The sequence below is a fragment of the Ipomoea nil genome, unplaced genomic scaffold (assembly GCF_001879475.1).
Source record: "Ipomoea nil cultivar Tokyo-kokei standard unplaced genomic scaffold, Asagao_1.1 scaffold0688, whole genome shotgun sequence".
Lineage (NCBI taxonomy): Eukaryota > Viridiplantae > Streptophyta > Magnoliopsida > Solanales > Convolvulaceae > Ipomoea > Ipomoea nil.
Window position 1 is genome coordinate 6,405,286 of NW_017617116.1, and position 13,173 is coordinate 6,418,458.

The 13,173-nt window shown below is 36.3% G+C and overlaps 1 protein-coding gene across 1 annotated transcript; it reads right to left on the reverse strand.

Moving 5' to 3' along the window:
- Window positions 1–285: 285 nt before the first annotated feature.
- Window positions 286–5,491, reverse strand: LOC109175621 (sulfate transporter 3.1-like). The gene is made up of 13 exons (XM_019324919.1): window positions 5,437–5,491; window positions 4,903–5,400; window positions 4,585–4,792; window positions 3,774–3,945; window positions 3,551–3,616; window positions 3,308–3,421; window positions 2,708–2,824; window positions 2,247–2,373; window positions 1,388–1,674; window positions 1,114–1,304; window positions 940–1,025; window positions 748–824; window positions 286–649 (listed from the first exon to the last, which is right to left on the reverse strand). Exons 2-13 carry the CDS (start codon window positions 5,228–5,230, stop codon window positions 461–463), a joined length of 1,962 nt encoding a protein of 653 aa, XP_019180464.1. The 5' UTR covers window positions 5,231–5,400; window positions 5,437–5,491; the 3' UTR covers window positions 286–460.
- Between the last annotated feature and the right edge of the window lie 7,682 nt (window positions 5,492–13,173).

The window sequence follows — 13,173 nt, forward strand, 5'->3', positions numbered from 1 at the left end:
TGCATCTTGATTCTTGAGATCCTAAAACCCACCAAGCAACTCAAATATGAATCTCCTGACAAACGATGGATGATGTAAGTTGAACTCGAGACATGTTAAATGAACGATAATCTACTTTTTCCTCGAGTGATTCAAATTTTATCAAGGATACAAAAATGATGTATAGATGGTTGACCTTTCACATGAGTTGAACTTTTTGATACCAGATTGAAAGCTAAAAGACTAAACTGATGGTTAACTGCATTTTATGTTATATAGATGTATATATAATATTATGTTCAATAAGAATAAGATGAAGCATTTATTTTGACAATGGCTACTAACTTGTGGCCATATTCTTCAATGATTCCAAAACTTACAGAACATAATATTGAAACCTCATTCCTTGATTACAAGGTGAAAGATAGTTAAACTTCTTGCAGTTATTCTATGCTACATTATCATCCCTGCCTGCATTTTATCATACATTTTCATCTGATGCTGCATTCTCCATTGCAGTGGCCTTTGCCTTGCAGGTATGAAGAATGTAATTGCATGTGTTTACTGCTTCTGCAACTGTCAAATATATCCACTCTTTTCCAATTGACTCCATCAACTCTGACTTCTCAAGCTTCTTCATAACCTCCCCTCCAGGGTTTGCTAATACAAGCTAAATCACCATCAAGAAACAGACAAAATTATTACATGAATTTCAGAAAAAGTCAGATAGGGGGGGGGGGGGGGGGGGGGGTTTGAGCTGTACTATACCTTGAGATTTCTCCTGTCTAAATTTTTCTTCACTTCATCAAGCATGGTAATCCCGCTTGTATCAATGTTTCCAACAGCTGTGATTTGATTCCAACAACATTAGTAAAGCGTGCAGTTGGTGTTTGGTGAGACTGTCTTACGTAAGATGTTTAGTATTATGTGAGTCAGGAAGGAAATGGTAAACTTTCTCACCACTCATATCCAGGATGACATATTGCAGCTCAACCCCTCCCATATTGTTTCTCTTCTCTTCCTCATCATCTATCCATCTTGAGATCCTAAAACCCACCAAGCAACTCAAATGAGAATTGAACTCGAGACTTTATGATTATCAGTCGAGACATGTTAAGTGAACGATAATCGTACCTTTCCCTCAAGTAACTGGCATTTGCAAAGTATATGGGAGCCCCTATGTGGAGGACAAGGATCCCGGGCACGCTAGCCGCCTTCGGGTACTGATCGACACTTCTGTAAGTGATGGAATTGGGGATATTGCCCAAGATCATAGTCTTAGGCCTTGCAACAAACAAAAGCACCCTCAGAAGAGACAGCATCAACTGTTATATATCAAAAGCGCAGTTTTGTCAGTAAAGAAAACCGGAGAATTGAAGTAAATGCAGGCGGTTTTTGGTTGTCATACCGCGACAACCAGGCCGATTTGGATGCTGCCGAAGACCACGCCAATGTAGGCACTGATGCAGACGAGGAAGTCGAACTTGTCAAGCTTCCATAGATGGATGGCAGCTTCATAGTCAATGAGGCCAAGCATGGCTGTCATGATAATGGAGGATAGCACCACCAGAGGTGTGTAGTGGAAGAGTGGTGTGAGGAAGAGCAGTGTGATCATCACGGCCGTGGCCATTACTATGTTTGACACTGCTGTCTTGCATCCTGCATTGAAGTTCACTGCTGTCCTGGAAAATGGCCCTGAAACATATACTTAATTATAATCCAATCTCAAGATTCAAGCTTTGTGAATTAAGATAGTTTTCTTTGGATGCAAAAGGCGAAATCACTCATTTCGAGAGCCCACACTCTGGCCCTAGCTACAAGCTCTTTAGGTGGGAGGATTAGTACCTGGTACCCACAAGAGGTGAAACTCCCACATCGGAGGCCCAACAGGTCCCTTAATTAGGTGAGAGTATCAGAACCTGGTGTCCACAAAGATCCTCCCCCACAAGAGGGTGAAACTCTTACATCGAAGGCTCCAACACTCCGATTTTACATGCCCCTTAAGTGAGGGGACCAATACCTAGTGCCCACAAGGAGCTAGTCACCCTTGCAGGAGGGTAAATTAAAACTCCCACACTGCAACTGTCAGGCCCTGTGTCCTTGGATGCAATCTGTCGCCTAGGAACTAATTGAGCTAGGTACCCGTGAGGGCATTAGGATAGTTTTCTACCATTAGTATCAAACTAATGAAAAGAATAGTCGTCGCAACTAAGCTGATAATTAGACTACACAAATTATTAAGAAATGAAAAACGAAAGTATATATACCAGTGGTCAAGTAACAAGAAGTGCAAGAGCCAGCAATGTTCATGATCCCAAAGGCTATCATCTCTTTGTTGCCATCAATGTGATAGTTCTTGAACATGGCAAAGCTTCTGCCCACTGCAATTCCTTCCTGGATTTCCCACAATCAAACACTCTATTACCAACAATCCTAAAAAAATTCTCTCTACTTTTAGGCAACATACCCAAAAGACAAGTTTATTATATCAACAAAAAAAGGAATTTTGGTACCATGCAATAATCTCAACTAACTGTCAATATGGTCATGATGGAAAAGACAAGTTTATCTGACTAGGTTAGGTTGCAGCTTCATTATTGGGCTTGGAGGCATACAAAGATTGCAGTAGGACATGATAGGGTAGGGTAGAAAGTGGCATAAAAAGATAAAGATGATATATGATCGATGCAATATAGTGTAGTGCAAATTGCAAATGATGATAACTTACAGCCAGAGCAATGATACCCGTGACCACTCCTGTCTTAATGGCGGTGGCGAGGTAGGGCGACCCAAATGCCAGTTCAGAAGATGATGGTGGATTTAGCCCTTTCTTCAAGTGCCCAATCTTCAAAACAAACACACAATTTGTTATAAGTTTCAGGATAATCTTCCCACTTGGGTATTCTTGTTTTTTTTTTTTTTTTTTTTTTTTTTTTTTTGTGTGTGTGTGTGTGTCTATTGTGGATTGTGTGCTTTACAAAGTGGTTTTAATTTATGAAAAAGTCAATACATAGCTGCTACCCAACCGTAAGAGGTAAGTCAGTTTAGATTGGCCAAAGTTGAACCGCTCAAATCAAGAAAGTTAATAGACAACCTCCACAAAAAATCAAACTTGAAACTTTGTGATTACAAAGTCAATTATCAGACCAACTTGACTGGAGTTGCTGTATACTTCTTATTTTGTCGAATTATATAGGAAGGAAGTATAACTTGTAAAGCACCATATATAACTTTACGTATTACATGACATTTTAATCCACGACTTTGTAAACTTTATCATTGTGTAAAATTATATTCTTTTTTGGGTGAAGATAGGGGGTTTAATTACCACTTGGACTCCATGTTTTTCAGCATGGGTGAAATAGACCAAGACACTTCCAAGGATGACGGACGTTAGTGGTGCCATGGCATTTATCCAGAAGAAAGCTGGTTTCTTTTTGCTCTGTTAAATAAGTCGTCACGGAAAACAATTACGTTAAATAGTGTCTCCATAAACTGGACAGAAAATATACTAATATTGTTGTAATTATTATTATTATATTTATATTCATAAATGGTGTAGTCCACTTACAAAGTATTTGGTCAGCAAGAGGAAGAAGAGAAAACAGCAACCTAGTACTCCACTTTCCCATCTCCACTGCACAGTTTAACATCATTATTTAGTATTAAACAAATTAAACGATAAAACATGAAAGTGAGAAACAGCATGTAATTAAGGAGACAAAAGATAGATCAGAGGATTAAGAGATATATGGGGAAAAGGAAATTAAGAAGATGAGATGATGATAAGGAACCTGATGTGTTTGGGTAAAAATAGATCGCATGACAGACACTAAGTCAGTGCCATGTGTAAAATGAACCAGTCCAAGAATTCCTTTCAGTTGTTGCAGGCACACCACTGTGGCTGCTCCTCCCATGAACCCCAATATGGTTGCATGCGACAGAAAGTCCACAATCAATCCCAGCCTGGAAAAACATTATGTGTACAAACATTTTTCACTTATTTCCTCATCAAATATAATCCTCGGCAACCGTGCCCCTTGCACCAGATATAACCCAAGAATAATGTCAATTTGTATTAGGTAAACATACAAACAAACATTTTCTTGTTTTTATTGTTGTTGTTGTGCTAACACTTTGATTCAGTTACCCAAAGGGTCACAATGTAAACTAGTCCAGTTAAGGTTGTCCATTGACCAGTTAAAATAAAAAAGGTTAATAGGGACAGTCTTTGTATGATAATCAAACAAACTGTCCAACTAACTTGACTAATGTTACCCTTAAGCTGATAATTGTATTCATAATTTCTAATACAATCAGACATGCTTTTTGAATTCACATGATGTCAATCAACACCTTAGACTTTTTCACCAATAATTCATTAGTAAGACAAATAATAACGTAACCAATTATTCCATTTGTTCCTCCGATCCAAAGATTTAATTTTTTTTTTTTTTTTGTTTCACATTTTGCAGAACCTGTGACTACTGAGAATATAGTAATGTTGACTACTCGTGCATGTTAGCATGTAGACAGCAGGCGAGAGCAATTATATATTTTACTATATTTTGTTGTTCAAATCTTATATATGGAAAACTTAATTACCTTAAAAAGCCTAAAGAAGCTTGAAAAAGTCCGGCGAAGAAAGTTGCAGTGAGGACTAGTTGAACGTAGAGGGTGGGGTTCTGCTTAGGGTTCACTTCTTGTCCGATCATGGCCGCCATGAGAAGGGACGGGACAGCCACCGTGCCGATGGCCAAATCTTTTGAGCTTCCGAGCATGGCGTACACCAATGGCGGCACGAAGCTCGAATCTGCGGGCGTTTAATGTTTAAGAATTAAGACAGAATCATCAAAAGGTGTACAACGTTAACGACGTAGGGTGCATGTGTTATGTTAGTAAATTGCGGCTGCTGGTTCTTACATAATCCGATGACGGGAGGAAGGCTGGCTAGGCCGGCGTAGCTTATCCCCTGAGGGACGGCGAGGCTGGCGATGGTGATTCCGGCGACGACGTCGGCCTTGAAGGACTGGAAAGTGTAGCGCGGCGCCCAGTCGAGGATGGGGACGAAGTACTGCATCCCCAGTACGAATTTTCTGGGGAGCGGCTGGTTCTTGAACTGCCGGAATGGGTCGTCCGGGAAGAGGGTTTCTTTCACGGTGGATTTCACCACCTCGTAGAACGGCTTCGGAGGCGGCGCTTCCACTTCCCCGCGGCGCTGCTGCCACTCATAATCGCCATTTCCGCCCATACTGTTTTCTGTAACTCGAATGGTCAACCAGTTAAGCTGTGTCTCAAGAAAAATGGTCAATCAGCTGAGCTCAGCTGCTGTGTCTGTCTCAAAGAGAATGGTCAACCAGTTAAACTGTGTCTCGAGAGGAGTGGGTTTAGGTTCTTGAAATGGTTGAAGTTGGAGTGTATGAGAGGTGAGGATTTTTGGTATGAAAGCTGCAAATTAAAGAGCAATGGGATCTTTGTTGTGTGATCTTTGTTTTTGATTGATTTTCTTGGTAGTGAGCATTGAGGAACAGCCTGCAGATGTATATATATAGTAACATGAAGGGTGGTATAATGTGGGATGGTCAGTGGGCCCCTCTTGCTGCTAGACAATTTGGTTGTGGGATGAGATCACATCAACTGTCATTAGCTATTTTAATTTTGATATTAATTTCTGTATGTATATATCTATATGACATATACATATTTTTATCATTTCACCACTGCAGGAGTACAGTGGAGGTGTATTCAATTTGAGAATTTAATTGCATTAGAAGTTTATTTATCAATTGTTTCAAATTATTATTATTAGGGATTATGTTATTCGATCCTCTAGCAAATACCGATCATACTTGGATGGTAGACTTTGTTCACCTTCTAATCACTTACGACTTGAAAGAAGAAAAATGTGATCAGCTTGTAATTGGACTCTTATTTATAAAGCGACCCAGCTAAATAACTGACTAACGCCGACTATAACCGACCACATCGCATGTTAGGCACGTCAGTTGTATGTTGATTCACCATCCAATCAAGTAGCCATTATAGGTACGCTTGGCATCATCGCAAACTAGATCACTTGATACACAAAAGATACTTGTAAGTCATGTCGGAAGTTCGATCTGTCCTATTGAAATCCTCTATAAAAGGCTCATTAAATGCACTAGTAAGAGGGGAAGAGATCAGAGTTCGACGCACTATGAGTGCTATATTGAGTTCTCAATCTTTTATATGTACTTAGGAATTAATATTATCAATTATATTAAATCACTATTTTGGTGGAGGAATCAAAATCAAACATAACATATTTGAGACGATGTTTATTTATTCTATTTTAACAAATCAAAATCAAACTAAAATTTCATTATTTTCATAACAATGAACTCTCATCTTACTTTTGTGACATTCGACCAAATCCCATCATTTTTGTTCATTTCTTATTCATTTTAATAAGTAATGAATTAATGATGTCGATTTCATTTCCTATATCAAATAAACATGTTTGTAGAAATGTCAATCTAATTTGAAATCAATAAATTGGTCAAAAAATTAGTAAAGGTGGATTGAAAAAATTAATACCCATTCATTAAAATTCAACCAAATAAACCTATGGCATATATAAACAAACTAACTCAAAATTAAATGGACTGTTCCAATTGACATCTTTAACTGAAGCAAGATAATGAAATTGAAGTTTGAAGAATCAAATTTTGGGGAAAACAATATGCCATTGCACAACATGTTTAAATTCATGAATTTTTAAATTCTTAATAGTTAATTCACAAAATTCGTTTAAATTCATGAATTTTCAAATTCTTAATAGTTCATTCACAAAATTCAAATTTATAAGATTGTTCCTCAAAATGAATGACCAAATGATTGGTGAATATTTCTCTTGTTAACACATTTTTAGTCGAATTTATGTGATATATTTACTTTGTTTATATGACTTACGCGCTATTAAATAAGGATAGGGTATTTTAATGCACACTCTAACATTAAATATACTTCGTCACTAAATTTTTTCTAGGAAAATTTGAATTCTTTTTAATTAAATCACGAGATGAATATGGAACATGAATAAAGTCATGAAGAGAATGATAAATAGTGAAATGATATTTGTAATTTATATACAACACGTTTTGGAGGACGGTATAATGATCAAAAGGAAAGAAATAGATGGACACGTGGCGCGTAGTCAACGGGTTAACTACTTTGGTCAACAATGGTCTTCTACACCTCACTGATGTCCCCAACGGCCTACCGCGTTTTTGCACTAAACGTGGGCCCACGCAAACATATGCCTACGTGGGCAAAATTTATTGGGTGCAATCCAATCGAACAACACGTAGTAGGCGAAGGAATAGGATCCTACGGCGAAGGTGGGGGAATGTTACGCCTGATATTTTTTGCACATAATAATAAATAAAACCTTATAAAACCGAATCATACCAATAATATCAACCATCAAAAGTGACCATAAATCACACTAAAAAGATTCTATGTAACATGCTTAATTAGGAGAATGTTGACAATAATTAAACTCGTATCATTTATTTTGAGAATCATGTCTTATTTACTCAGTCACCTCTTCAGATCACGATGAGAAATTTTATTAATCTAGTATCTGAGCGTATTATTTTGTCATATTTTAATATATTACTCCGTCATTCTTATTGAACTCAAGTATTGATTGAATATTAGTTGGAGAGATTCTCACAACACATGTTTCATGCATAAAATTTGAACCCCTATATCTTATATAAGAAAATTTAGCAATTGAGATTCAGTGAGATTTTCAAAAGATTAACAATATGTCAAATATTTTAAAATATATTTGATTGATTTAAAAAGTTATTGAACTAATTCAATCAAATTAATTATAAAAAATTAAAAGCAAACATACTAGTAAAAATGATATTAACATAGTAGCGGACTGTCTGACTAGACGTACATGCGATCAAGAAATGATTGTGAATGAATTGAGTTCGAAAGGCCTCTTTACGATATCCTTGAGAACCTCGTGAAAGATCGGAGCACTCTAAGAACAGGAAGCTAACCCAGTCTTCGGGATAATCCCTCCCTCATTTCCAAAATAAAAATGATATTAACTCTAGCAACTATATTTCAATTTACTGTGATTAAGATTGATCTCAACTACAGTTGGTAGGCTAAATAAGCAATACTTTAAACTTCAATTTAGTTGGATTAAGAGTGATACCAATAATAATAGCTATTAATTAAGCAATACTTTTAAACTTTTGGCCGACAAAAAGTAAATCGGCTCCAACCTTTTGCCAGCCAATTGTGCATATAAAGATTAAATAAATTGTAGCATCAAACCTAACAATCTGGATTTTTGGAAGATTGAGGAATAACAACTATGTAATGTTCCTACCAACAGGGTGCAAATTAAACCACTTGTGTTGTAATCCTACTAAATCTTAATATAATAATAATCACTTGACAGGAGTGTAAGTTGGGAATTCATACTATTCATCCCAACTTGTTTGGGAATATAATTGAGATATCTCTAAATGTGCACCCTGTGTTAAGGTCGTATTGTAATCCTAGATTCCTAGCCAGCAAATTAAAAGACTATAATGAGGTAAACTGAATTAGGTTATCCATAGTTAACTAGTCCAAACTAAGAAGCTAAGGAAAATAAACCTCCTATAAGAAGTCGAATTTGGAACTTTATGATTATTAATTGAACTAACTAACCAACTCGATCGGCTGAAAGTTACCACCGAATCTCATTTACTTGCGGGCACTCATATATCATAGTACACATAAGCGAATTAAACTACTCGTAGAAATGTTTGGATTCGATTAAGTTTTTGTCATTCAATCACGAACTCAACGAATAATAAGTCATATCGAATTTGAATAACTTAATATTCAATTCAAATGGCTTACAAGCATTATCTAGTGATTTTTCAGTTTTTTTTTTTTATATTTAGTATAAATGGATGATTACAAATTTAATTTATATATGTATATAGTCTACTTAAAAATGAACAAATGGCTTCCCAATTGAGCTTATTCAAGCTGAACTTAAGCTCAAATTGGGTTTTATAAGATCGCAATTTCAAAATCTCTATGATGTAGATGCCTCACTAATATAATTTATATAGTATCCAATTGGAACATTATAATATGATCCTCACTGGTATGCTTTTCTTATTGGATAATAGTATTGCTCAAACCTTGATGCTTAATTGGTAACTGTCTTCTCGTGACACACTAATCTTTTAACGAGAATACAAATGATAGGTATTTGTTTGGCGATGGCTGGGTTGACCGAGTTCAGCACCTACTCGATACGAGACATGATGATGTGGCTTACCATGGAGGGATGTGGTTAAATGATTAATATCCATCCTATTTATCACTAATAAGTTTTTAAATATGATATGACAAACAGATAGTCAAAAAACTTTGTGATTAGGCATGCTTGACTTACATCAGTCACATGATGAGTGGCCCCTTACGAAATATAGTACAACACGTTAAATTTTTATTTTTATTAAAAAAAAGCCTACATCTCAAAAGACTAGTTTAATGGGTGGGGGAACTGAAAAACAACTCCAATTTTAGTGAAAAGTGATCTTATGCGGAACTGATGTGAGAGGTGAAAAAATATTGTTAAACATAAAATATAAATATTGTATGGTTCTGAAATTATTTTATATAATAATAAACATTGTTATAAACTATGATTCTTATCTACAACATAACTACCTATAAATTTTCTTGCCCACTCCTTTAAATTTTCTTAGATGTAGACATAGATTATTATTTAGTTCATTTTGGATTTAAAAAACATAAAAATTAATCTAATTCTTCAAAATCCACTTTTTAGGGATAATTAATAGCTGCTGCTGGTGCTGCAATAATTCATCAATAATGCCTCCAAGATCCATTGAATCTTTTAAAGCGAACCATTGAAAGTTACTACCACATTTCCACATTGTTCTAAGTGAAATGATGAATTTTTATGTCATTACAATCCCAAGGATATTATTTGTTATTATAACATTATTATTGTACTGATCTATAGATATAGTGTCAATTGGAGATAAGCATTCACATAAAGTCATGTAATCCCTAAGTTAAAACGCAACTTGAATTTCAAATCTCATTCAAAATTAATCATGGCATATTAATTAAATATTCAACACATCACCCAAACATATGTACTAGTATAGCCTGATAACTCAAGCTAGCTTTGGTCATCTTTACATTTTTCTTGATTATTGTGGTTAGAAAACTGATCATGGTGTCTGGATATTCGTCAATTAAACAGGTTAGTTAAACTACCACTGCTTTAACCATCACATCGACAATCAACACATGTCACAGTCAGTCTGAGCACACATCTGAGAGTTGCCACGTTAGCCGACTTTCAGTATGTGTTCCCTATTCCATCACCATAAATAAATTTCCTTATTTCTCAACAAGCACAACTTCTTACTAAAAACACTCTATTTACATCCAATTACGCTATAAGCTAGCTACGAATTTTCATACTGCACCTCAAATTCGAGAATCCCCACATGCCCTTTGATGGATATATTATGACTAGAGTAAATCAACCTGGGAAACGGAGCAGGAAAGTGGATTCATACCAGGATCAAGACACCCTTGACCCAAGACACCTCTACGTTCTTAATCGGGTTTAATAATTCGAATCCACCCCAGGTAATTAAATCCATCACCCTTATCTTAGACATACTTTCAAAGTCTAAGCGCATGAGTAAATTATGGAATGTGGAGGTAGGTTGTAAACTTGCACACGTACATCGGCGGCCAGTTGATAGTGTTTTAGTGGGATTGACATATCCACATCTACATAGGGGCTTTTGAAACAGGCTCTGATCTGAGTTTGAATTGTGACATAAAGTAACTGTAACAACTCCCACTAAACATGATGTATTATTGAGAATATTAATGATGCTGCAACAGAAACCATGGAACAAACGTAATAATTAGTAGGAAGACAGCGCATGTGGAGGGAATCATTTAGCAGAAATGGGAAGAACTGTTGAGGTATCACTGCATCAAGATATAGATGGAGAGGTCTGAGAGAATGGGCATGCCTATTATGGCGGTACGTACAAATGGAATGGGACACCCATTTTGTGTGGTTTAGGTCTTACGTACCACCACCGCCCAACCACACCAAACCACAATCTTGGACTAACCAAAATGTAATAAGGCGTTGAGGAATACATCCGCCTTCAATGTTGCACTTATTACAACATTCACAACTCATTCTAAGTTAGATTCTTTTTGAGAGTTGGATTCTGCTGATGTAATTCAAGTTGAATTTATATTAAATGGATTGTTTTAAAATTGTTGCTCCATTTGCAAGATACCTGTTCAGAAAAGACGAAATTTCTGATCTTAAGGACTCTCACATCTCGACCCAACAAAATTGTGGAGTATTAAATAACGATGATCGACCCATTAAGTGTGGTGGTTAGTCCCTGATGTTCAAAGAGCCACCCTACAAGAAGGTGAAACTCTCACAATGCAACTGTTATGACTCCATCTTGCATTTTTGCCTACCATCTACCCCTCCATTTGCAAAATACGGAGAACTTTGTCATAGGAGAGTGAATGGATGTTTGGTTTTAGTGTTTTAATTTTGGAGTGAGATTAGCCTCCCCAATATTCTTATGGCAATATACTATGGACTATTAGTATGCAGGCACATTGTCTCATGAATAGTGGAGTTAGAAAATAAACATATCCAATGAAATCTACTTTGTGAATTTAGTCAATAAAGTAACACTAAAAGATAAGCTCAAATCAAGAAGATAAATAATTAGCTTGGTTGGCGTGAGTGGCGGTGCACTCTTGTCTTTTAAGAGAAGTCGAGAGTTTAAACTCCTCTCGTATAGAAAAATCAATTTGGTCAGTATTTTGTCCATTAATTGGACTGGCTCGGTACGAACGATGATTAATCTGGTATGAGGTCTGACAAAAAAAAAATAAATAAATAAATAGACAGTTCTCAATTACTCGATCAACTCAATTGGGTGTTATCTCGAATTAAAGTGTATGTATATACAGATTGAATGGCGAATCACTCATAATCTCACAAGATCAGATTTCCAGAGAACCTTAACGTGTTGTTCTTTGCTAACATTGTAGACCCTACCCAACTCAACTTTGTGTAGTTATCTCTTATTTCTTCTCGTTTCATTCTCTGGTTGTACCCAAAAAAATCTTCATATAAAATTAAAGTTGATACGATAGATTGTGTTACATGGTCCTATGAATAAAGCCCAGCAGATGCACAAACTCTGCTTTTTGGAGGTGTTGACATTCTAGAAGCATGGACCGCCACATATCGTCAGCCGTCAGGTCGCCACCGTTGACTGAATCATTTCTCTGCATCAATCAAAATCAACGGTGAACATTATTTCATCCATTCACAACATCATCGTACTGGGTTGATGCCCTCCACTGAGATTGCCAAACTTCACATCTTATCTCCTACATGTGAGAAACATGCTTTCTGATATCTCCATGAGTACAATGTAGACTAAAAGATGGGCGATCCAGCTAAATTAATCAGATTGTTAATTTTGTAATTACAAAATTATAAATTTGATATTTAAAGAGAGCGATCTATTAGTCTTCTTAGTTTAAGCTAATAAGATTGATTTACTTTCTTTGTGGTCCTTTGACAGCTAGAATGACAAGATATGTTTATCAAATACATACTCTTAAATAGTAATTATAGATTCTACTTGTTGAATATCCCGAATAGGGTACCCAATCGGGTAGCCAGGCAGGTGGTTGGCAGCCGGGGAGGCCGAAGAACTACGGGGGCTAGGATTTAGGGCAAATTTCCCTCTTTCACATTAGGAAAGGGATCTCATAACTTAGGAAATAAGAACCAACATGGTTTAGTTAGGTTTCTTAAACTCAAATTTGTTAAACTTTTCCTTCCTCGATATAACTTGAGCATGTATAAATATCCCTGGAGTCACAGTGTAAGGGATCCAACTCTCAATTCTTACAACAATAATACCACCTCTCGCTCGTTATTGCCTACCCGCCTACCGATTACCGTGAAACCAACACTACTCATTTCAAAAAATTATAGGTCTTCTACCTTTGGTAAGTTTAGTTTATTTGACCACTATTAACTGTTTGACTTGGTTAAACATTCAATATGAG